Raw genomic sequence first — 24,143 nt, 5'->3', positions numbered from 1 at the left:
TTTTAGAAGAGATTAGTTTCCTAAAGAGTGTATTTTAAAGCTCATAGAAATGTGATATGACTCATAGGGAATTTCAGATTTTTCATTTTGCATTAACTTTTCTAAATGATTGACAAAATTCCAAATGAAGGGCAACATATTTTACCAAAGCAATAATTATTCTTGAAAATTCTAGACATATTTCACCAATGAAATACCACAATCTTTTCAGCAAAACATTTTTCTACTTCTCTCTAAAAGAAAATTAATGTCTGGAATTCAAGTTGTAGTAGCAGAATTACCTCTGTCTACTGTCAAGCTTTGGCTGGATGTGATATTTGCAGGTCACGGCTGAAAACAACTGGGAGCTGTTCTGGGAGTCTACTTTGCCTTTTTAGGTTATGAGGGTCTCACTGTGTTTAGGATAACATGATTGGCAGCTCCACACCAGCTCCAATTAGCACCCTATAATTTATTAGCTTCTGCTTTCAGATTATGCGTTAACTTCACAAATATTTCAGCTACGGAAACAGCAGCTATCAAGTATCTCTTTCTTGATCCAGCCCTCTGGGTCTGGAGTGAACTACAAGGAAAGAACAGTACAGTTGTTGTGTCAAGTGAGAGTAATCATTTGTGTCTGTGCCTGTCTGAGGGCATGGTGTCTCTGATTTCTCTTTAGGAGTGTGAGTGTGTGTGTGTTGAGTGTTTTGAGACAAATAATATTTGTGAATCAACAAATTCTATTGTGTGGATACTCTACTGGTATGTAGAGTTTTAGTATAATATGAGCGATACAGTATTTTAGAAATTTGGAATTTGTGTCACCTTAACTCTGGTGCTCACATAAATGTCACTTAAGTTGTATACAATAATGACTGTGCTGATATTGTCTTTAGGTAGGACATTATTCCTTTATTCCTAAAATGTTAGGAGGAAGAATAGAAAACAAAAGACTTTGTAAAATATAAACTATGAATTATTTGCATGCAAGCTGACAAAATGCCTGTTTAACTCTATAATGAAATATATTTTTAATATTGTATATCTTTAAGGTTTTTCTGAGAATTTTCAAAAGTTGTTTTTCCATGCTAATACATCCCCTCACAAAACTAAAAATGCAGTTTACGAAAATGGTTTCTATTGTGGAAAGCCAATTCTTAAGTTTTTAAAAATTATTATTTTTGAAATACAGAATTATAAAGAGGAAGATCTTCTATCCATTAGCTCACTCTCCAAATGGCTGCAATGGCTAGAGCTGAGCTGATCTGAAGTCAGAAGCCTGGAGCTTATTTTGGGTCTCCTATGCAGGTCAGGGTCCAAGCACTTTGATTCATCCTCCTCTGCTCTCCCAGGTCACCAGCAGGGAGTTGGATGGAAAGTGGAGCAGCTAGGACACAAGGACACAAACCAGTTTCCAAATGGGATGCTGGTACTTGCAGGTAGAGGATTACAACAGTTGAGCCAACATGCTGGCCCCTAAGTTTTTTTTTTTTTTTTAAGTAAAGTAACCAATCATTGTGTGAAATAAGAGCCTTTAAAAAAAAATCTATATCTGCATGCCTAAACAAATATATAAGCTTTGTGATTCAAAACCACAACAGAAGTTAAAATTACCTTAAGAGTTACTTTTCTTAGATACAAGTAGGCACAGAAAAAAAAAAAAAACAGTACTTAAAACAAGAATGGCCAGAGAAGCTTCTAAAAGCAGGGAATTGGCATTCTAATTCCCACTGCTTCTACCCTACCTCCTATCCAGGCCCAAATCAATGTTAAGTCATTGCTAGAATTTACCATGCATTGAAACAGACTTCAAAGGGGAAAAAGACTCGGTGGCTGCTCTCTTTAAACTAAAGCAGTGGAACAGATAGAATTCCATGCAGCTGGGTAGACTCAGTTCTCAGCCAGAAAGCAAGGGGCACAAGTATTACTTCGCGGTAGAGTGCCGTCTCTCCCCTTTTCATCACCTCTTCCTTGGCTTAAGCCAAGTGCAAAGGGGAAGCTGTGGGTGAGGAGGACATCAGGTGCCAAGGAGAATCAAACTTTTAGGACCCTCAATCAGGTTATATATTTGTATACGCCATGTTTCCTTTTCTTGTACCATCCCTCATTTCATAGAACATCATTTTCCCAATGTTAGAACTTACTTGGTTCTACAGTTTCACCAACATTAGCAAGCGAGGCAGGGGAGTTTCTGTTTTGTAAGACTGGTGTGCCTAGAGAATAACAAGGCTATTACTTCACTGAAGTTCCCTTGGACATTCTTATAATACAGAATCAAATCATTATAGCTCTTAATCATCCTGCACTCTTAAGCTGGGTGGATATAAAACAGAGAGAAATGCTGTGACTTTGCAGGTTGTATGTGCCAGGCTGCAGGAGCCTGGACTGAGATCATCAGCAGCAGTCTGGATGTTCCGTTGAAGACTGCATAAGGCCAGTTCCAGTGAATGAGTCTCCTCACCAGCAACCTGATATTCAGGTCAGATGTGGCTTAGAAGAGAGATTTCGGTAATTAGAACCTCGTGGCTGGGAAAATACTCTCTGTCGGTTCTGACCACAGAACTTGTGAGTGCTAACGCAGGTGGAGCACAGGTAAAGACCGCTTCCATTGGCAACACTTGATGACTATGTTGAGCAGAGCATGCACTGCTGTGTTTTTATCTCCTATGGCATATTCTGTGACAAATTCTGAAAAGCACACTGGGATTTAATACATTTTATTTATGCTCGTAGACACCAGTAATCCATGCCAGTGGAACATGGATTTAAAAAAATCCACAGAGAAGTCCAAAGTTAATTTTAGTTATTGCTGCTATATCCAAACTTCAGAGCAGCTCTCACTGGGCTGGGTTAGGTTTGGGTGTGAAGAACTTTAGAAGAGAGAGGAATGTTACATACTGAAATGAATTAATAAGAGACACAATAGTAATTCCCTTCTAGAGACAAATAGAGATCTGCATCTGGCAGGTCTAAAGGTAGTAGCATTTGATAAAGGAGTTTAGACAATATCCTGTGATATTCCTTTAAAGTTTGGATTACTTTGAGTCCCACAAAATACCAGTGCTTGCTCTGCTCTTTTTCCTTTTGTGTTCATCTACTGTGGAGAACAAACAAGCCCAAAGTTGGACAGCAAGGAAACAAATTAGAATCAGACAAGCACTTATTGCTGCCTGCATTTGCATCCTGGCTTTGCCACCTGCAAGGCTTATGATCGGCCAATGATTCTCCTTGGTGTGTCTTAGTTTTCCAGTCTCTAAGATTATCGTAATAAATATCACATAGAAATGTTTTGAGGATTGAATGAATTAATATTTACATAAAGCTTTCAGAGTAGTGTCTGGTGCATGAGAAATAATTAACATTGGGGCAGCATACCCACAATCACAGTGCATCTGAGCAAGAACTGCAATAGCGTTTTTGTGGTTATAGTATTTCCTTCACATGTTTGCAAATGTAGAAAGAGAGACAGATAATTCCACCAAGTACGTGTCCTAAGTAAGATACTTTAACTGTTTCCAATTCTCGAGATTATTATCCAAGATGGACTATATTTGTTTTTCATGTTATCATGAAAGCCAGAAGTGGAATAATGTTTTTTAACCTTTGACAATGTACCAAGACAATTTGAGCATGATGTAAAATGTCTCCTCAGAAAATGTCAGTTTCTTGGTATCTATGTCTTGTTTCTTCTCCCTTTCTTTGTCTCCTCCCTTCATTCCTTCTCTCCCTCTCTTCCTCCAATTTTCTGTCCAGTGAAAGATCTGGTTTCTAAGCTTATTTTTATTTAAATATAAGAATCCCAATAATTCAGAAACATTTTAAACTTGACTGCCTTCATAATCTAGAATTTAACAAGTATCAGTAATTCCCACTTGGGAAATAATGAATCTGTGTCTGTATAAGGATGTAAAGGTGACGCTCTGTGGAACACCTCTGTTTCTGACTTGCTCTGTGTTAACAGGTGGGCCTTTGGATTCTACAAGCCAAGCTTTTCTCATCTGTATGACAGAGGGAAGAAATTTAACTTCTTATGCCCAGAGTTGATATGAATAGGAATGGAGTTAGCTGACTTCACAGCATAGCAAGCATTATGAGCAAACAAAAAACATATATGCATCCATATGTATATAGCTGTACTATATTTTATTCCACTAGAGAAAAACAGTGACACTGGTTTTTCTTTCATGAAACAACATTGTGAACTCATAGTAAACATGTATTTTTAATGTTCATAATGTTCATTTTTTTTTCTCATCACCTTCAGCTTTGCTCACATGCAAATTCCTCCTCCTGTCCCAACACTAAAGTAACCAAATCACAACTGTAGCGACTGACAAAAATATTCGTGGTACCAGAGACTCCACCTACATTTCTTCCTCTTGTGCTGATTCCTAGTTGCAATCTCTTGTTGCCATTTTTTTTTTTAATCCAGAGGATATAGAAGGGATAGAATTTGTTGAAGAGAGGAAGGGTTTCTTCTTTCATCATAAAATGTTCCTTGTACAAAAGTTTTATACATATACATACATATAAAATATATCCAGAGCAGTTGCAATTGTTCTGCCAAATACTGGGAAGTGCCACGTTGGTCAGTGTATTTCTGGAGTTTTAAACAGTTGTCTTACAACAGCTGCATTTCAGTAAGACTTTGGCAGGTGGCTCCAGATAAGCCACTTGCCACTCACATTCAGACTGAGGAGTCCATGTTCACAGTCCAGAGGAAAAAGTGTGTCTTTGTGTCTGGAGCGGGTGTTGATTTGGGGCAGCAAGGGAGCTGGTGGCTGAGCAATGAGGAAGAAGGAACAAGGTTCTTTTCACTTCTCTACCACAGTTTTTGATGCATATAAATGCATTTTAGAATCTGAGTATAATGGCATTAGTAGTGCTACATCCACACTACCTAATGAAAAAAATTCACATCAGCCTAAAATATTCACACCCAAAAGTCTTTTTCACTTTCCCTCTTTCCAGGAAAGCACATGATACCATAAGACCTGACCAATCATCTCACCATAATTAGTTCCTTCCACTGACTGGGCCAAAGTCCTTACAAACAATCCAGTCTTTGGATCTGCTCTTTCAGTTTTAGAGCAAATTTGAGATGAGATTTCTGCAGATGTGGTTTTTGGTTTTCCCAACACATGGAGAAGTTTGAAGTCTCTGCTTTCCCCTTGTGTTCTCATCCACGAAGTGGGAGGCACAGATGTTGCACCTCCGTGGCTGGTGAGAAGGAAAAGGGAAGGGAAAGCCTGGGTCAGCAGATCAGCTCAGAAGGGGTGCACCACAGAGGGAATAGCGACGAGCTGCAAACCAAGATCAGAAGCCATTACAAACCCACTCCATTTCGGCTGAGTGTCACCAATCGCACTATGCAGAGACCTACAGGGGAGAAGGTGGGTTGTCTAAAACCAGTACACATCCTTGCTTTTGTTCTGAGGCTGCAAACCTGTAAACAGAGACAAGGGGGAGAGAGACAGAGGAGAGAGAGGAGGGGACGAAGAGATAAAGGCAGGGAGGGAGGTAGAGAGAGGAAAAGAGGGACAAAGGGGGTGGGGAGGAAAGGCACAGATATTAAGGAAAGAGAAAGACACACATCTTAGTTTCATTGCGACAGTCATAGACTCCACCTAACCAGGCAGGGTGAGTGACAGTAAACGCAAAGGAACAAAGAAACAAAGAAACAAACAAAAAACAACCTAGGGAATTGGGAGTAGGTAAGACTACAGTTAAGCCAAAGAATGCACCTGTTATATATCTAGTTTGCTTTGCCTCCAAAGTAAAGTGAGCTAAAATGAAACCAAAAGCCATATTTAAATGTACCATTTAAACTTAACTCTTTCATTCAGAGACTAAATATTATTGTTGAAATGTTGTTTTTCATTTCCAAAGAGAGCTATTTAATCTGCCAGTTATGCAGCTATTACAGCCCCCACCTTTTTCTTTCCTGATTATTTGCGACCAGGTGGAAAGACCCTAAACCCATGGAGGGTTATAATGACATCCCCAGCAAGGTCCTTAGATCAGCGCCTTCCAATGAAAAAATACAACGGGAGCCATAGGCATAATTCCAAATGTTCTAGCAGCCACATTGAAGAAAAGCAAAAAGAAATAAGTGAGCTTTAATACACTGAACCTAATATAGTAAATATGCAATGTGTTGAAGGTATTTCGAACATGCAGTCTCGTTCATAACTGTATGTTCGAGATGACCTTCAAGCAGTTTTGCAATTTTAGAAACGCAGCTGTACCCAGGGAGCACTTTTTAATCTGCCCTAGCCACATATCAACGGCTAGTGGCTGCAGCATTGAACAGCACAGAGCTAGACTCTGCCCATCCAATTTTTTTCTTTTATTTAAAACATAACGTCCTCTGTGATATTTACCAGCTAGGTTAGGGCAAATCTTACATGTTCATTCCACCCTGGCAAAGTGTCACCTATCATGTCGAAGCACTATGCCAGGCACTTTTAGCTACTGACTCCTGCGGGGTCTCCAAGACAGCTACGGGCGTTGGGGCTTGGCCCAGGGGTCTGAAACTTGGCAACACGCGCCGCCTCGGAGAGGCCAAACTCCCTCTTGCGCTTACCTGAATCCACGCTGAGGCTCAGGCCCTGCGCCACGTCCCCCGTGGGACTTGCGAAGGGACCCCCGGGGGCACTCCAGGAGGGGCCGGCCGATTCACCCTTGGAGGAGAGCTCGCAAGGTGGACTACCTGGAGCGGGAGCAGGGGCAGAGGCAGGGGCGAGGCGTGCCGGGCGACCCGAAGCGGCTGGCATCAACAGCGGGCCGTAGCGTGGATCGAAGTGTGGCGCGTAGACCTCGTGCACAGCCGCCGGCCGAGGGTAGGCGGCGGCCTGGGCGCCCAGGGCGCCGCCCAGCGCGTAGGGGTGATGCGGATGTGCATGATGCGGGTGCGCGTGGTGCCAGGGCTCGGCGGCGCCCTGGTGCAGGTGGCTGTGCAATGTCGCGGGCGAATATGGGTCGGCAGCGGCAAAAGGCAGCTCAGAGTGCGCAGCGGCCAAAGGGCTGCCCAGGGGCGCGGGTACCGGAGCCTGATACGCGCTGTTCCAGAAGGAGGCAGGGAAGCTGCGCTGGCTCATCGGAAAGGAGCCGTCTGCGGGCCAGAGAGGCGGAGGGGAGAAAAGGAAGACAGGACATGTCACTGCCAGGAGCCTCCAACCCGCACCCAACCAAAAGGCGCGGGACCCGCAAATAGCAGGAAAGCTTCGGCTACGGCAGTGAGCAGCCTCCGCTTCCTAGGGGCTGCAAGGTGCAAAGACGATTTCCTGGAGCACCTGGGGAAGAAAGTTGCGTGCTCCAAGCAGAAACCCCGGGGAGCTGAGTTCGCGGCAGCTCCCCCTCCGCAGCCTCAGGGCAGACTCCAACCTCCCCTTCCCCGCCCTCACCTAGCTGATGTTATATCTCTTCCCTCCTGCTCAGTCTGCCGCCTGGCGCTCTCACTGCCCCTCGCGCCTTCCTGCCCGCCTGTCTCCAGAAAACCTGCCCCTCTGAAGCCTCAGAGAAACTGGAAGGCCATTGACATATTTCGAAGTCTTGCTATTATTAGTTTTCTTTCTAGAAACCATTCACATATCCACCCCCCCCCCGCCCCTTAAGAACTCCGGAGAAAAAATCAACAGGATTTATGTAAAAGCCGGCTCTACTAGTTACACAAGTACCTAAAAGAGGTGCTTTCCCGCCCAAGTTATAATGAACGAACTGGGAACGTTTTATGAGCGCAGCATTTCTACAGCGTTTGCTGCTTGCAGTTGGGAAAGACATTTACTTAAGAGAGCCTTTATACCTTGGAGAAGACATATTCACCACATCTCAGATAATTGAGAATGATTTTTACATGTACATTCTAAATGTTGAACTGTCTTCCTATTTAAAAGATAAAGGCAAATGGAATGAAAACCGAATGCAATTAAAATGACTGCCCTATTTGTATCTTGTTTAAGGGCAAGATTGCGCAAATTGCCAAACTTTCTCAAGAAAAAAAAAAATCGAGAATGAGGGTTATCATTTCCTCTAAGTGGCAAATGAAAATTTGTCTCTTTAAAAAAATAAATCTTGATTTCAGAGCATGGTGCATATTAAAAAAAAATAAAGTTCCTGAAGATGCCTTCTAAACACTCCTCCTGTGTTTGTCTCAAAGTTGATGAATAATATTGAGATTTCCAAATAGTAGGAAGAATTCATTGATTTGTACAGACCTAAGAAATCCTTATTCCAGGCTATAGTAAGGCAGTGCCTTGCGGGGGACTCCAGAAAATAAAGACAGAATGTATTTTGGGAAAACTCTTAATGATATCTTGGCTGCTCCTTGGCTGTTTTCCTGACATATTGAAGGATTATCTGTTTCAAGATTTCCCAAGTAATTGCAGTCTGCAGAAGGCACATGTCTGTTTCAGGAGACACTCATCACTAGGCTTTGGTTGTGGGTCTAGGGCTTTTTGTCCTGGGCAAATTTTCAGAAAGTGGGAAAGTGGCCAGTAAGTTATGGCTGATGGAGGTCATCTGCCCTCTGGTTTGGGAGGGTGCTGGGAAAGTTGTGTTTCCACAGTACACCTACATGCTTTTTTTAAAATGTTTGAATCCCACAGCCTTCTAAGGATAGTAAGGAGGACAAATGTTATTCTAATTTTAGAGATCAGTAAATAGAGTGACCTCAAAAAGGTTAAGAGACTTGCCCAAGGTCATATTGTTAGGCACTGGTGGAGCCAACTTACACACCCACGCCTTCCAATTCCAGGGTTAGTGTTTGATCCCAGGTCACGGTTCTGCTCTGTCTCTTCCCCAGTTCTGTGTTCTCCTAAATGCTCATCTTCACCCCTTCGCAGATACTGGGAGTTACACTAGCTGCATATCCCTGGGTCTCCCTGAGTGGACCCCAGGCTAAGAGGACCTCTTCTTGTTAGGGTCTCAAACTCACCTCGCCAGGGCCCAGAGCCTCTTGGTGTTTTGCTGATGGTACAGCTTGGCGAGTAGCTACTAGGCTGGCTTAGAGCCCTGCTAAAATGTTCATCCACCACAGAGCTGATGTCCCCTTGGAAATAGGTGAAGAGGACACAGCGAGAGTTGATGTACTCTGCCTCTGGTGGGCGCTCTTTCTCTGGACTGCCTTCTTCCTCTTTTATACTGGCTGGGGTTTGGCTGGAAAAAGAGGAGCTGCCGCTGGCGCTGCTGCTGGGGCTGGCGTTGCATTCCTGGGCTTCCTGCATTTTGGAGTAATAGGCTAGTTTCTGCTTAGAGAGAGAAAGAATACGAACATCAGTTTCAAAAGACGTGGCAGATTGGGTTTAACAGAAACTTTCATCCCAAAGTCTAACATTACCACAGCAAACCTGGCTTGCATGCCTAAGCCCTGTGCTCTCTGTGGGTAATAGCAGCGATGTGGGACCCAGGGGCAGAAGGGATCTAAACTTGCACTTAAGCAAGGAGGGGTGGGGCAGGATAGGTGGAGTCTTTCTTAGAAGATTACCATTGATGGTCTTTGCCTTCCTGGAGTTGCTACTGAGAAAGTACCAGGATGAAAGTCTCAGAAGACACCTAATCAGCCAGGTTGCAAGTTGAATTTGACCTCAGAGCTGGGTTCAGAGCCGATACTGTTTAAAAACCAGCTTCCAGAGATAAAGGGCATCCAAGTCTGGCTAAGTCCTGACTGTTCCCTGTCTGAGAATCCAGGACAGAAGCCTAAGATGCAATATTAATACTCATATGAGAATGTGCCTGCTTACCAACACAGACACACTTGCAAATCCACTCCTGGAAACCAAGAATGTAAAGGAAGAGCTGCCACAGGCAGTGTGAAACAGCTGCATTTAGCATGATTCCCATGATAGAAATGTGAAATAATATTCTGACTTTGGTTAATCTAGTATACTTTAATCAATGTAAATTGATATTTGTTTGCTCACCGCTAAGCCTTCATTTAAAAATTGGTCTCACTATTAAAACAGATCTCCTAAGTAAGGAAGAAGCAATGGATCACCATTGTCCAACGGAGACTTCTCAATACACACAGAGGAAATAAGTCATAACATGATGTGGAAGATCAACGTTCTGGTTGCACTTTTGGGTAAACTATGAGGTCTGGTTCAATTTTAAAAGTCAAGTGCATCTGCTGAGAACATGTTCTTCAGAATAAGTAAAGCATTCTGCAGGCAGACAGCCTTGCTGGGGTCTGCTGCCGCAGAATGAGCAGAGAGATCTTAATGTAACAGACCAACCTGCCTCTCTTCTCTTTGCAATAGTCTCATCTTTGGAAGGAGCTCATCTCAGAGGTTGGAGCCAGTAGGGTCCAGTTATTTAGTAATATCACCATTTCTTAACTGCTACCTTTCCACCTGTCTTACAATGAGGGACTCTGGTGATTCCTAAAATTAACATGGAGACTACACAAAATACTGGTCAGAAGGTCTTTAAAAAGGGGAAGAGGAAACAAAACAAAAAACAATACCTACCCAATTCATCACCAATTTATCATCAAATTCCCGAGCAGATATTTTGTATTTGCAAACAAAATTAGTAGGAAACATCAACTCTGTGGTTGGAGTGTCCTCCAGTTTTCCCAAAGCAGGAAGTGTAGACCGGCCCTTTCCGACCTGGTCAGAACCCCTATTTTATCCATTTCCTTAGATTCTGATATGTCAACTGAGGAAATGGAAGAAATGAAACTCAGGCTATAAACAGCCCAAATAACAGGAAAATTGGTCAAATTTAATGAAAGTTATAGAGTTTACAGAATCGGAGTTAAGTGGTCTCTTAAAAAATGAGTTGGTTGAAAGCAGGGCTGCTGATTCAGCTAGTCAAACTGGAGAAAGCAGAGGTACCCATGCAGCTTGCCTCTGCTGGATCAAACACTCCCTAGTAAGACTCCCAGGAAGTTTACAAACATCGTAAAACCAATGCGATCTGAGCAGCTGGGCCTTGCTACTGATTTGCTGGTTCTGTAGTTAATCAGTGGGCTCGCCTGAGAACTGAAATGGAAGGAACTCTTCCTGAGACAAATTTACAAAGATAAGGAGGACCTTTGCATCTCAAAGAGAAAACGAGAGGTTGATCTTTGCTTTTCATTCTCCTTGCTGTTGTCACTTTTTTCAGGCGGACCAAAATTTAGTTTTGCTTACGCGGGCCCTTTCCACTGCTCCAAGCACCAGCAACAGATTGGAAGTTCGGTAAGACTCCATCAAGTTAAGTCCAGTCTGTGCTGCCTCGTTTGATACAGATTACGGGTAGGACACGGGCACACCTTAGCAAGCTTTAGCTGCTGCCTGGAGAGAGCAAACAGACGAACTAGAAGGGATAATTGTGCAACCAACCATGAGACAGCGCGGGCAATCCTCGCATCCGGACCGGCAGCCGCTGGTCCGATGCCCCGGGCGCGCGGAGGCATCAGGGAACTGGGAGTTCAGCGATGTTCCGGCAGCACTGAGCGCTACTGCTCCCCGAGGTCCCGGACTCACACCAAGAGGACCACGTACCTGGTGATAAGGCGTGTAGGCGGCTGCGAAGTAAGGCTGCGGAGGACCATAGACTTGGTACATAACATCCAGACAGCTCATGGCTCTCCGCAGTGGAAGTTAAATGATTTTTCATCAACACTCCTTCGGCAGAACTCAGCGATACTGCACCGGCGGCACTTGGGTTCCAGCTCCCAAGTCATGGGCAGCGCAGCGAGCGGCAGCGCGCTCTGCAGCTCGGGATCCCGCCCGCTCCTTTCCCTTCCCACTCCCGCAATTCTAGCCCCGATCGCGCTCGGGACAGGCGCGCCTAGGCTCCAGCCAGTGGACATTTAAACCCCACGCCTGGCGGGCGTGCTGACGCCACTCGGGGCCGCGGAGTGGGAGGCGGGAGGGTGGGACCGAGTGCTGGGGGCCAATGGGCAGTGAGGAATGCGCGCCCCAGTGGGCGCGCGTGTTTCCCTAAGGGTCCGGGGCAGCCAGCACGCGGCCCAGCTTGGCGCGGACTGCGGGGCCTGAGGCTTCACAGTACAAGGAGGAATTTCCTAGGGTATTATGAGAGGAAGAGAGAGAGAGGGAGCGCGCGAGCAATAGCTCGCTCGCTTGCTCGCAGGGGGAATTGGGACTCTTAGATGGAACAGGAGGAGTTGGGCAGAGGGCTCCTGGGAGAGCCCCAGGTTCAAGCTTGGGGAGCTAGTCTTAAGAGGAGCAAATTCCGTGCTCTGGGTTCCCAGCGATGCGTGTAAGCAGACCTGAGAGCGCTGTCCCACGAATCTCCTTAAGGGATCCAGGTCGCCGCCAATGTTCAGGGACTCGGGGACCGGTCGTTCCCGAGCGCGATCGAGCTCTCTTGGACGGTGAAATGTGGTTGCTGAAGCTGGTGACCGCTGTTCTGCCACCGCTTCTGCGCCTCCTGGCCTGTAGCTCCCACGTCCCAGTTCTGCTGTCTCGGGCCGACATCCCATTCTGCCCCTGTGAAGTCAGACCCTGCCCTTTTCTCTGGGACTCCTTTACCCCTGATTCCCCTCAGGCTGCGGTCGCTCCTCTTCTCCCGGCTGCGGCTGCGAGCTGCTTTCGAGGAGTGCGGAGGGCTTGTCCAGCCCCACACAGCCCGCTTTCCCCGGCGGCGGCTCCTCAGCCGGTGTCCTTTAAAATCTGGGCAAATGTTTGGAACTAGGACTCAATGGCTTTTAGAGGAGTAGTTCTAGGAAGCACAGGCGGCTTTGGCTGATCCATGAGCAGGCAACGGAAAACGCGACGCTCCGCTTCATTTTAACTAGTTCACAGAATGTGCCCTCCGTCGGCGAACCGCGCACCGCTAGGGAGCGGTGTTGGTTGACTTCCCCTGGTGCCCGGAGAACCGGCTGTGACTGTGGCGTTCTCCTCCTGGAAGTTTGGAAGTTTGGAAGTGCTTGGTTGCCTAGCTGGGTCAGGTGGAGCGGAAAGGAATAGTGGCTGTCTGACTTGGGGGAGAGGAGCAGAGTTTGGGACCTTTGGGAGCCAGACTTAAGAAAGCCAGGAGCTGAAACAATATTACTGTTTCATATTGACATCAAGTCATAACAGCCACATCAACAACAACAACAACAACAACATCAACAACGAAGTATATCACCCTGAAAAAAAAAATAACACACCACTGAATAGCCAACACATGCATGACAAAAGGGAAACACAGAAGTCTCTTGGGAAAAATGGTGCCATCATATACTTCCTGAGCACGTGATGAATTCTACTAGAGAATAGAGGTTATTTGGAAGCAACCAAACTGAAAAAAAAAACAATAAAATAAAATACATAAAATAAAAACCAGGATAGATTGGACTGTTGGAGTTACCCTTTCCATGTTGGCTTCCTTATATGAGAGAGAATATATGGTATTTGTTCTTTTGTGATTGACTCATTTGAAACAGTAATATTATTTCAACCCCAAACAGCCTGTATCTCATGCAATAAGATATTGTGAAGTAATCATTGAATCAATAATCGATATGAGTCAGACTGCTTCTGATCTACATCAAAGAATTGTAAAACCTAATATACTTGTAAGGCTCTATGCTACTCGGAAAGGGGGAGGGAGGGCAGAGAAATCTTACATCACCCAAGAAGGTGTGAGGAAGACGGGAAGTACAACAACAGACTCAAATCAGCATTAGACAATAGCAAAACTACGAAGGCATATGGGGGGACTCAGGAGCAATCCCAACAACCTCTTAATAGGAGGTCATATGCACAGAGCGGGGGTGGGGGGACCCCAGAGTGGAGCAGGCAAACAGGAAGAGGAATGTATCCCAACCCTGAAGACTCCTAGATCCTCACCAAGGACCAACCACCAAGGAGACCACAGGGAATTGGAGTGCCTTCGGAGGCCGAGAACTCTGAGGTCACCCATCTCCATTTGGATCTCCCACATGGGATGGTAGAAGTCCATACCACACCTTGCAGGATCCAAGGTCATCAGAACGACAACCAGGAGCACTGAGCAGTCCGCAGAAACAAAACAGTAAACTTCCTTCGGGACTAGGGAGAGGAGCTTTCTCTGGTTCTTGCCTGGTTCTAACATTGGGTCCCCACTCTCTCCCATAATGATCATCAGGATTGCTCCAGAAACCCCTCAAAACAAACAAACAAACAAACAAACAAAAACCCTAGAATAGATGGAGAACAGCAAGGAAAGCTTAGAAACAGGAAATGGGTAGTGGGGATGCACTTATAACTCACTGGTTGGGACACGAAGATTAGTTACTCCTCACTAGAGTATTGAAGATTTCTCTGCACACCCCTCCTAAAACCGTTCACCTGAACTGTTGACATATGTCTTGTTACAGTTAAAGAGTTAGACTACCAGAAAAACAGCCAGGTTCTGCAAAATCATGCTTCAATGCTACGAACTGCTAAATACTAAAATTAAAATAGACATGAGACAGCTGAATAGTAATCTATAGCCATTTTAAGGTGTATAGAACCCAGCTGTATATAAACTAATAATTGTAATGTCAATGTAGAAGTCATAGGATGTGGTTCAGAACTTGCACTCTTTTTTTTTGTTTTGTTTTGTTTTTTGTTTTTTCTCTCTCTCCTTGAACATGCTGGTTACACAATACCATGTCAACTAATTCCATTACGTTATAAATTGTTACTGATGTAATGTCGGGGCTTTTAATTGATTGGGATGAAACTCTTTTGGCTGTACCTTCAGACCAGAGACTGTCTCCCCATGAAACTGTTGAACTTAACTGGACAATAAGATGCTGGACTCTATGCTTTGTAAATGCTTGCAAGGAAAAAATCTCAACTGAATTTGACCTGTGGTAATGCAATAAGATGGAAGAATCCACCATGGGGGGGGAGGGACAGGTTTTTGGGGAGGGGAGCAGGGGATCTCAGTGCCTGTAAAACTGTGTCACATGATGCAATGTAATCAATCAATAAATTAAAAAAAAAAGCAAGGAGCGAGGACAACAGAGGCTATGGATAGATGTGCAGCTATCCCCTAGCTAAAATGGAATGGAAAGCTCCGCAGGGATTCCCAGGCTATAAAACTGCAAATGACTCCTTTGAAAAGGTTATGGGGAAGATGTTTGTGATGGATTTAAGCTTTAGATTTGTGTAGATATGTGTATGTATATGCACACACATTTATATATAGTTTTAGAAAGGTATATTTTAAACTGATTGTTTGAATGTTGAATTTTTATTTTTCACCTGTTTACAAATGGGCAATGTCTTCAGTTCATTCTGTAATTAAATAGGGAGCCATCCTAAGAGATCTGAATTTCCTGGACCATCTACCATGTAATTAACATAAATGAAAATTAACAATGAAGACAAGGACACATTTCTGTTTCAGCAGGTTAAGCCTCTCCTTGCCCTGTAATGTCCTTGTATCCTAGCAACCTATTGGAATTCTGGCCACTGTGCTTCTGATTCTCTTTTCTTTTCTTCTCTTTTTTTCCTTCTCTTTTCTAAAAGATTTATTTATTTATTTGGAAAGCCAAATATACAGAGAAGAGGAGAGACAGAGAGGAAGATCTTCCATCCGATGATTCAATCCCAAAGACACTGCAGTGGCTGGAGCTGAGCCAATCCAAAGCCAGGAGCCAGGAGCTTCCTCCACGTCTCCCATGTAGGTGCAGGGTCCCAAGGCCATGGGCCATCCTTGACTGCTTTCCCAGGCCACAGGCAGGGAGCTGGATGGGAAGCAGGACTGCAGGGATTAGAACCTGCGAGCATATGGGATCCCTGCATGCTAGGCGAAGACTTTAACCACTATGCTATCCAGTTTTCTGCAACTGCACCTGGGAATACCTGGGAAGAGAGCGAATACGGCCCAAGTACCTCGGCCCCTGCCACCTATGTACTGGTATGAGAGATCAGAATGGAATTCCTTACTCCTGGATTTGCCCTGGTTGCGGCTGGAAAGTGAACCAGTGGATTGAGTATCTCCCTTCACCTCTTCCCATCTGTTTGTCTTTAAAAAAAAAAAATATATATATATATATATATACATATATATATATATGCTTTTTAAAAAAACGAATAGACAGTCCTCTAGCCTAGTTGTATAACCAAGAGTCTTCTTAGCGGTAGGGCTGTGGGACAGGCAGAATAATTGTCTCTCTACACTTTCCCAGGAGTAAAAACCAAAATTTGTAAAGCCGACTGTCATCTAAGGAACTGTGCTTCTTGACAGTACCCAGCTGAGTGCCCTTGCAGGCTGGGGCCGCTCTGACCCTCCCTGGACCAGGGCTCTAGGTTGGCTTCAGTCAGAGCGCAGCTGTGTGGACACCTCCGGAACTCCGGGTGCCCATGAGCTGAGCACTGACTGAGGACGCAACGCAACAGACGCGCGGGTCCAACTCTCAGTTTTGCTTAGGTCCAGCATCACTTCATCCTGGAACACATAGCTTGTGGTTTCGCTTTTGCCAGGCTTAGGGCTTCTCCAGAGGGGAGCATCAGTGGCACGGGAGGCACACTCCTTCTGGCTCTTGTTGGGTCCAGCAGTTGGGCACCCAAATGCCAAAAATGCCCAGGCAAAGCAGTAGGAGGCAAGTGCTTGACCACGTGTGTGATCAACGCTTGGAAATTTTGCTCTTCTTTAAAAAAATGCTTATATTCCATTTACATTTCATATATATGTATATATATGTGACTTTTCATGATATAGTTTTGTAGGCATAGGGATTCCCTGTCCCCTTGCCCTGTTTGTCCCCATAGTATTATAATAGTGTAGTCCATCAGCAAGTCACAAGTCCAACATTCTGTCATCTAACTGTATCATGGCATTTTAAACAGTGGTAGAAAGTCTAGAATCCTATGGTCAGGATATAATTAACAGTTTTTTTGGAAGTCCTTTTATTCAGGAGTAGAGATACATACTGTAACATATCATCACTTCCCAGTATGTTAGTCTCCATTATACAGTTCATCTCTGAGAACGTATGTATATACATATATTGTGTATATGATGTTCTGCTCTTCTTCACTTCCTGAGTGAGAGCTGCTTCTTCTCCCAAGTTCCCACTCCCGTATTTATTGTGACTCACTTTGGCCATGGGCTATGAAAGTTTTTTTTTTTTTAAAGATTTATTTTTTATTATTATTTTTTCATTGGAAAGGAGGATATACAGAGAGGAGAGACAGAGAGGAAGCTCTTCCGTCCGATGATTCACTCCCCAAGTGAGCGCAACGGGCCGATACTATGCCCATCCGAAGCCAGGAGCCTCTTCCGGGTATCCCACGCGGGTGCAGGTTCCCAAAGCTTTGGGCCGTCCTCGACTGCTTTCCCAGGCCACAGGCAGGGAGCTGGAAGGGAAGCGGGGCTGCCGGGATTAGAACCGGCGCCCATATGGGATCCTGGGCGTGCAAGGCGAGGACCTTTAACCACTTGCGCCTCCGCGCCGGGCCCGAAAGTTTTGACTTATACAGATTCTGGAGAAAATCACAACTCTGTGAAATTTTCAACAAGTCCAAATAATGTTAGTTATTTTGGAAAAGAATGAACAGGAACAGCGTATTTGCACAGTTGAATAGGACACAGTGAATGATTCTGGTTTTTGAAGACTGCTTGCTGTAGACATTTTCCCTGTCTTGCTTGAAACAGTTTTTTGAATATCTTGCTGAAGCTGAGTGAAGGTACATGCAGAAAGGGCTTAAGGAATATGGGGAACTGGATTCAAAGGGTTCAATCTTGAGTTTAGATGGCAAAATCTTCCCATTCCTTTAAATCTGAAGTCAAGGAAGAAAGAGAATCAGCCAAAGTTTTAAAATATGTCCAGAAGCCTGGGGGCATGTTCTGCCTTTTTTCAATATTGGCAAACTGGGAGGATTGTTTCTGATCTCATGGGATATTCTGGTGTTTCCATTCTGAAGTAGAAAGCAACACTAAAGTTGAGCCCCTTTGCCCTCCCAGCATTCAAACAACCAAGACTTCAATACGGACAAGTCCAATCTTAGTTCAGACTCTTGAGACTATACCACAGATTGAAGGAGAACAACTAGTAAATTCTGTCTCCTATTGTCTCTTTTCCTCTTTATGAACCTACTTTATGGTAAACACAAAACAATGCATTGAGCTGCCATGGAGGAGCCACATCAGAATTTTGGTAACCCTATGAAAACCTTTTTTTTTTATACTCTAGAACAATAGCTAAAGCTGCAAACCTTTGCTTCCTCAGCTAATAAATTGAAAGTCTTATTTTTTTAATGCCTTTTGTATTTTACATTTATCTTCATTCTTCTGGTTCAGTTTTGAAATGCCTATAACCATTCGGACAAGGCCAAATAAAAACCAGGGAGCTGGAACTAACCCTGTTCTCCCACATGGATAAGGAGAGATTCAATCACTTGAACCACCATCAACTGTATCCAAGGGTATCATTAGCAGGAGCCTGAAATTGGAATTAGAGCCAGAACTTGAATCTAGACACACTATATAGGATGCAGGTATCCTAAGCCAATTTTTTTTTTTTAAATACAAAAGGATAGCTTTATTGAGCATGCAAATTCAAGAGCATTTAATTATTTAAATAAAGAGTTTTAAGACAGTAGCTTCATAGTAATGGCTTATATAACCACTATTAATTCCTAAATGACCTGGTAGAGATACTGACCTAACAACGCTGAAAGCAAGTTGTTCTGTAAACCTGCCCTTGCTTATTTTACTGGAGAGAGATGGGTTTGGACTTAGGACAGTAGCTGACAAAATTCTGTGTATTCAAGCTGTTTTGATATTTATTGAAGAAAGAGACAATGAATGAGGTGACGGATATACCACTTATAATTTTATCATCAACATTGTACACAAGTACCTCATAAATACATACAATTATTATTTGGCAATTAAAGATTGGAAAGTATGAAAAAACGTGTAGTTATGGGCAGTGGGCCAGGTTTTAGCCTAGTGGTTGGGATGCCAGTGAAGACGTCTGTCTCCTACGTCAGAGTCCCTGGGTTCTATACCCTGCTGGGACTTTTGATGCCAATGATGATAGTTCAACTAATTGTGTTCTTGTCACCTATGTGGAGATCTGGATTGAGTTACAGGCTCTGGCTGTGGGCCTTGCCTGTAGTCATGGAGTAAACCAGCCCTTGGGTGTGCTGCCCCTCTATTTCTTATAAATAAGTAAACAAATAAGCAAATTTGAAAGCATTTCTGGAATGACACTATTACAATGGAGAATCTGTGTGATGCTTTTATCTTAAAAAAATAAAAAAAGAAAAAGGAGAAATCTGTGAACGCTAATACTTACCCAATAGCTAAAAGGAGGAACTGCAGTTTGATTTAGTAAAAAACAAGAGCAACAAAGTTGAACAATTTTCTTGCTAACTTAGAGTAGGTGATAGGATACTGTTCCGAACTAAAAATTCTTCAAAATTGTCTGAATAGATAATATTACTTTATAATATATATTTGGTAATCATAACAATGTTAAACTTTAAGTCAGTATTTTTGAAAATATATTTTTGTGCTATTGTAGAACTCAGTATCAGTTGTGTGAAATAATCACAACTCCCTGAATTTACGTTTCTGTTTCATCGATGCTGATGTTAAAACCCATTGCCAATACTGAGAAATATACTTAAGAATGTTATCTTTGAGCAATGAGTTCTTTTTTTTTAAATGATTCTTCACAAAATGTTTAGCTTAAAGATATGACCATAGAAGCCTAAGCCATTAAATGATCACACAAATAACAAAATAATATTTTGGTATATTTTTTTCTACAAAAGAAAACATGAGAAGCTAATTTGTATTCTAGAGTGTTTACTTAGATACACAGAATTAGATTAGAAAGCAGTTAGCAATTTTTATTAAGAGGAAGTTGTTTTCCTTTATGACGTGGGCAGGAAGAGTCACTTTAATTGCCTTTAAGTTCTAATCTTATAAACTTACTTTTTCTTTTAAGACACATGATATGAAGATAACAACGTAAAAACTGCAAAATGTCTCTTTTAGGATACAAGGACACAGAAAAATTCTGATATTCAGAAGGGACAAGTGGACAGAGGGATTTAAACTATTGACTTAAATATGTGTCAGTATTGGTGTTGATCCATTCCTACACTTCTGTTTATAGACTTCATTTCAGCAGAATGCTAGAGGGATTAATAGGCGACCACAGTAATTACAGACAGAAGGTGAAGACATTCATCTGAGCATGATGTACCGTCACATGTTTCAAGAGGTCTTGAAACAGCTCCTTAGAAACTCTTGTAGGAAGTTTCTGTTGGCATGCATGGAAGAAGTTTTGGTCCTGATGGTTACACTTACATTCATTTCTAATAATTTTGGATTTAGTGAGTTTTAAACAAATTTTAGAATAATATAAGTTAAATTTTACTATATATAAAATACTTTACCTACGAGAAAGCTTGATTATGGATCAAGACATAGCTTAGTAGACTATAAAGCAGCCTGTACTTTTAATTTTTGTTCTTGATTTCATGCTATAAATACTACATAAGGAAAAAAGACATTGTTTTTCTATGAAAGTCAGATCTCACCAGGTGGTAATATTCTTTCATATTTAAGAGAGACATGAATCAATATACATTTTAAAAAATAATCTGGGCCCAGCGCAATAGCGTAGTGGTTAAAGTCCTCACCTTGCACATGCCAGGATACCATATGGGCGCCGGTTCTGATCCCGGCGGTCCCGCTTCTCATCCAGCTACCTGCTTGTGGCCTGGGAAAGCAGTTGAGGACGGCCCAAAGCCTTGGGACCCTGCACCCACGTGGGAGACCCAGGAGTGTTCCTGGCTCCTGGCTTTGGATTGGCTCAGCTCCAGTCATTGAGGTCACTTGGGGAGTGAGTCATCGGATGGAAGATCTTCCTCTCTGTCTTTCTTCCTTTCTATATATCTGTCTTTCCAACAAAAATAAATAAGTCTTTAAAAGATAATAAAAAATAATCCATGCATCACATTGTTTATATTTTTAAAAAGTGAAACATAAACTTTTTTACACAGTTTATATATACTGCATGAAGGGTTCTGCTACAAAGTGAATCGAAGTGGCTGTCCAGAGAATTTGTAACAAAAATTAACTAAACATCACTAGGTTTATGTTTAAATGGATTTCCTTAATTAAACTACTCCATATATTAGCTAACTACTTCCTGTAATCCTAGACATACTTGTTCCTTTTCTAAACATAAAGTGTACTCAGAATGCGGCCCTAACCTTAGTAACAATGAACAATGTTTGGAAATATTTTTTGGAAGATAGCGATTCTGAAATGCTTCTAGATGATCACCTGTTTTTATCCCTTTTGCTTTCTTTTTTCCTCTTTATATACTTGAATACAAAATACATTTGAAACCCTACATTATATTAACATTTGTAGCTTGCTTTGGAGTGTTTGTGGGGGTAGCTATTTGGCAAAGACCTTTGTCATTTTTGGAAATGAATGTGATAAAATAGACTCTCAGAAAGGTAATAAAATAACTTCATTACTAATTGACATTTGTTATTAGAAAAATAGGCATTATCTTTCTATTTATGCAAGTGGGGGAGATTGTGAAAATACTGCTCAAAAGACACAAAATTTCAGTTAGTAGTAACATGTTCACTAGGTCTATTTTGTGTTATGATGACTATGGATAGTAATGATCTATTGCATGTGGCAAATTGAAAAAGGAATGAATTTGAAGTATTCACACCATACAAAAACAACCCTTTTTAAAAAGAATATGAGGTAATATGCAATTAATAGATTTAGCTACTCCACAATGTATACACATCCCAGAATATCACTTTGCACACCCTATATTGACAAACACAAACTTTATATATATTAAAAATAGATAATAAAAAGAAGTGCTAAGTTGAGACAGCCATATCAACAAGTGAAGGAGAATCCAAGCTCTTTTAACCTTTGGTAGGAGATCAGAAAGGCCAAGAGAATACATAAACAGAAAGAAAATACTAATAGTATGTATCAAAAGATGATATTTTAAGGCACATGTTGTCAACTAGTTCTGTAGGCAAGTAGCAGAGAATTGGAGATAACCCATGGAGTTAAAAGGGAGTGGGAGGAGCCTGATGCTGATTACCATCTTGAAACAGATGAAGTACCTGGCCTGATCCCTGGTGCCCATCACTGTAAAGGTCACATACTTTGGGAACTTAGCTCATTGGTCTGATTTCCTGGCACGTTGCCTTGCCTTCTCTGGAAAGCTGTCCAGCCTCTAATGAAATGATCCTAGCTGTTTTCTTAACGATGGAGGAGGCTGGTGAATAGTAATGGAAGAAACTGGATCTTGAGACACTGGGCTTTATCCCAAGTTGTGAAATGGAGTTACTCCTTCATCCCTTAATTTATTCACCTGTACAGTGGAAATATTGAGTAAGATGATCACTAAAGATGTTTAAGGCTTCATATTCTCAAACTGGAACAAACATTTTATTTGCAATTAGTATGCAACTTTCTGAAGATTTTTGACATGGGCATTGTTTCCAATTCAAGATTAAAAAAAATAGGACATTATAGATTTTACTTGGAAACCAATTGTTCTTTCACATATTTTCACCTAGAAAGGATGTGTAATTAACTTTTTAACAGTAGCATTCAGCCACAGATCTTTAAGAAATTTTGAGAAGTGTAATTCAAAAGACAGATGTGCCTGGCAAGCATGTAGTGAGTGAAGCTGAGATCTCTAATGTCCAATACTGGAGGCAAAACTTCACATTACATTTTGTGTGTGTGTGACTGAGTTTATTAGTGAGATGTAGATCGAGCATATGCTCCTTAAGGAAACAAAGGATTGGAGCCAGCCTTGTGACTTCACAGATGAAGCCTCTGTCTGTTACACCAGCATCTCATATGGGTGTTAATTTGTATTACGGCTGCTCTACTTCCAACCCAACTCCTTGCTGTCCTAGTTCTTGGCTTTGACCTGGTTCAGCCCTGGTTGTTGGAATCTTCTGGAGAATGAATCAATAGATGGAAGATCTCTCTCTCTCTGTCTCCACCCCTGCCATTAACTCTGTTTTTCAAATAATGATAATAATAAATAAATCTTTAAAAATAAAAACATTTATATTTTAAAATCCCAACTTTACCAGATGGAAGACTGGAAGAATCTACATATGAGAAAGCAATATGCAATCCTATATTTATAGCAGAACAATCCATAGTAGCAAAAATATGAAAACAGTGCAGGTTTCCATCAAAAGAGAAATGAATAAAGAAACTGCAGTGCATCTACTCCATGGAATACTAGTCAGCCATTAAAAAATGAATTCTATCATTTGTAACAAAATGATACCAACTGGTGATTATTATGCTCAGTAAAATAAGCCAAAAACAAAGGACAAATATCGTATGCCCTCTCTCATATAAGACAACATTAGTTCAAAATACAAAATAAATAGATATATAGGTGAATATGTATATAGATATATTCTCATAAATGAACTGTATAATGGAGACTGACTAAATGGGAAGTGAAGATACTCTGTAGTACACATCGCTACCTCTGAATAAAAGAAGGATTCCCAATGAAAATGTTTAATATGCCTTGAAAGTATGATGCTAGATTTTCTACCTTTGCACTTAAACAGAAGAATGTTAAATTTGTAATTGTTACTAAATTAGTGTGGTGGGGGTGGGGGACAAGGTGGGAGGGAAAAAGAAAAGAAAAATGGGAATCCCTATACTTACAAAACTGTATCATGAAAAATAACAAAAAGAAATTTTAAAATTATTTATTTATTGGAAAATGACAGTTACAGAGAGATGGGAAGCAGGAGAAAAAGAGAGAGATAGGGAGGGAAAGAGAGAGAGAGAGATCTATCAACTGGTTTACTCTGCAAATGGCTTCAATGGCTGGTGCTGGGCTAGTTAGAATCTGGGAGCCAGGAGCTTCTTTCAATTCTTCCCCGTTAGTTCAGGGGTCCAAGGACTTGAGCCATTCTCTGCTGCTTTCCTTGATCATTAGCAGGGAGTGCGATCAGAAGTAGAGCGGCTAGGACTTGAACTGGTGCCCATGTGGGTTGCTGGTGTTGCTCAGTAGAGTGCATGCCTCCTACTAACAAAGTATGCACATTATGCTTGGCAGAAAGCATCTGTTTTGTGACTGAAATTTTGGCTTGTATACCCTTTTCTTCATCATCATTGTTAGCATTATTATTTTATATGTGCTCTCAAAAATTATTAAAATTAATATCTAAAACTTAGTTGTTTTAAAAATATTC

The 24,143-nt window shown here is 42.2% G+C and overlaps 1 protein-coding gene across 2 annotated transcripts; it reads right to left on the bottom strand.

Annotated features, from left to right (window-relative positions):
- Positions 1-5,075: 5,075 nt before the first annotated feature.
- Positions 5,076-11,626, bottom strand: VGLL2 (vestigial like family member 2). Of its 2 annotated transcripts, XM_040965519.1 has the most exons (4): positions 11,466-11,556; positions 8,915-9,224; positions 6,566-7,093; positions 5,076-5,282 (listed from the first exon to the last, which is right to left on the bottom strand). In XM_040965519.1, exons 1-4 carry the CDS (start codon positions 11,544-11,546, stop codon positions 5,242-5,244), a joined length of 960 nt encoding a protein of 319 aa, XP_040821453.1. In that variant the 5' UTR covers positions 11,547-11,556; the 3' UTR covers positions 5,076-5,241. The 2 variants fall into 2 exon arrangements, with proteins under 2 accessions (XP_040821453.1, XP_040821455.1); XM_040965521.1 differs by lacking the exon at positions 6,566-7,093 and having other exon boundaries at positions 5,165-5,282; positions 11,466-11,626.
- Positions 11,627-24,143: the final 12,517 nt, after the last annotated feature.

The sequence above is a fragment of the Ochotona curzoniae genome, unplaced genomic scaffold (assembly GCF_017591425.1).
Source record: "Ochotona curzoniae isolate NIBS_2020 unplaced genomic scaffold, NIBS_Ocur_1.0 scaffold_3890, whole genome shotgun sequence".
NCBI classification, from domain to species: Eukaryota; Metazoa; Chordata; class Mammalia; order Lagomorpha; family Ochotonidae; genus Ochotona; species Ochotona curzoniae.
This window is presented reverse-complemented; position numbering and strand designations above follow the sequence as displayed.

Excerpts from the sequence above, each read along its gene's own strand:
- VGLL2 (XM_040965519.1), bottom strand. The coding sequence starts at position 11,546 with ATGAGCTGTCTGGATGTTATGTACCAAGTCTATGGTCCTCCGCAGCCT. Across the intron at positions 9,225-11,465 it reads CCTACACGCCTTATCACCAG|AAACTAGCCTATTACTCCAA; the intron begins GTACGTGGTCCT and ends CTCTCTAAGCAG. Across the intron at positions 7,094-8,914 it reads AGGCTCTGGGCCCTGGCGAG|ACGGCTCCTTTCCGATGAGC; the intron begins GTGAGTTTGAGA and ends TCTGGCCCGCAG.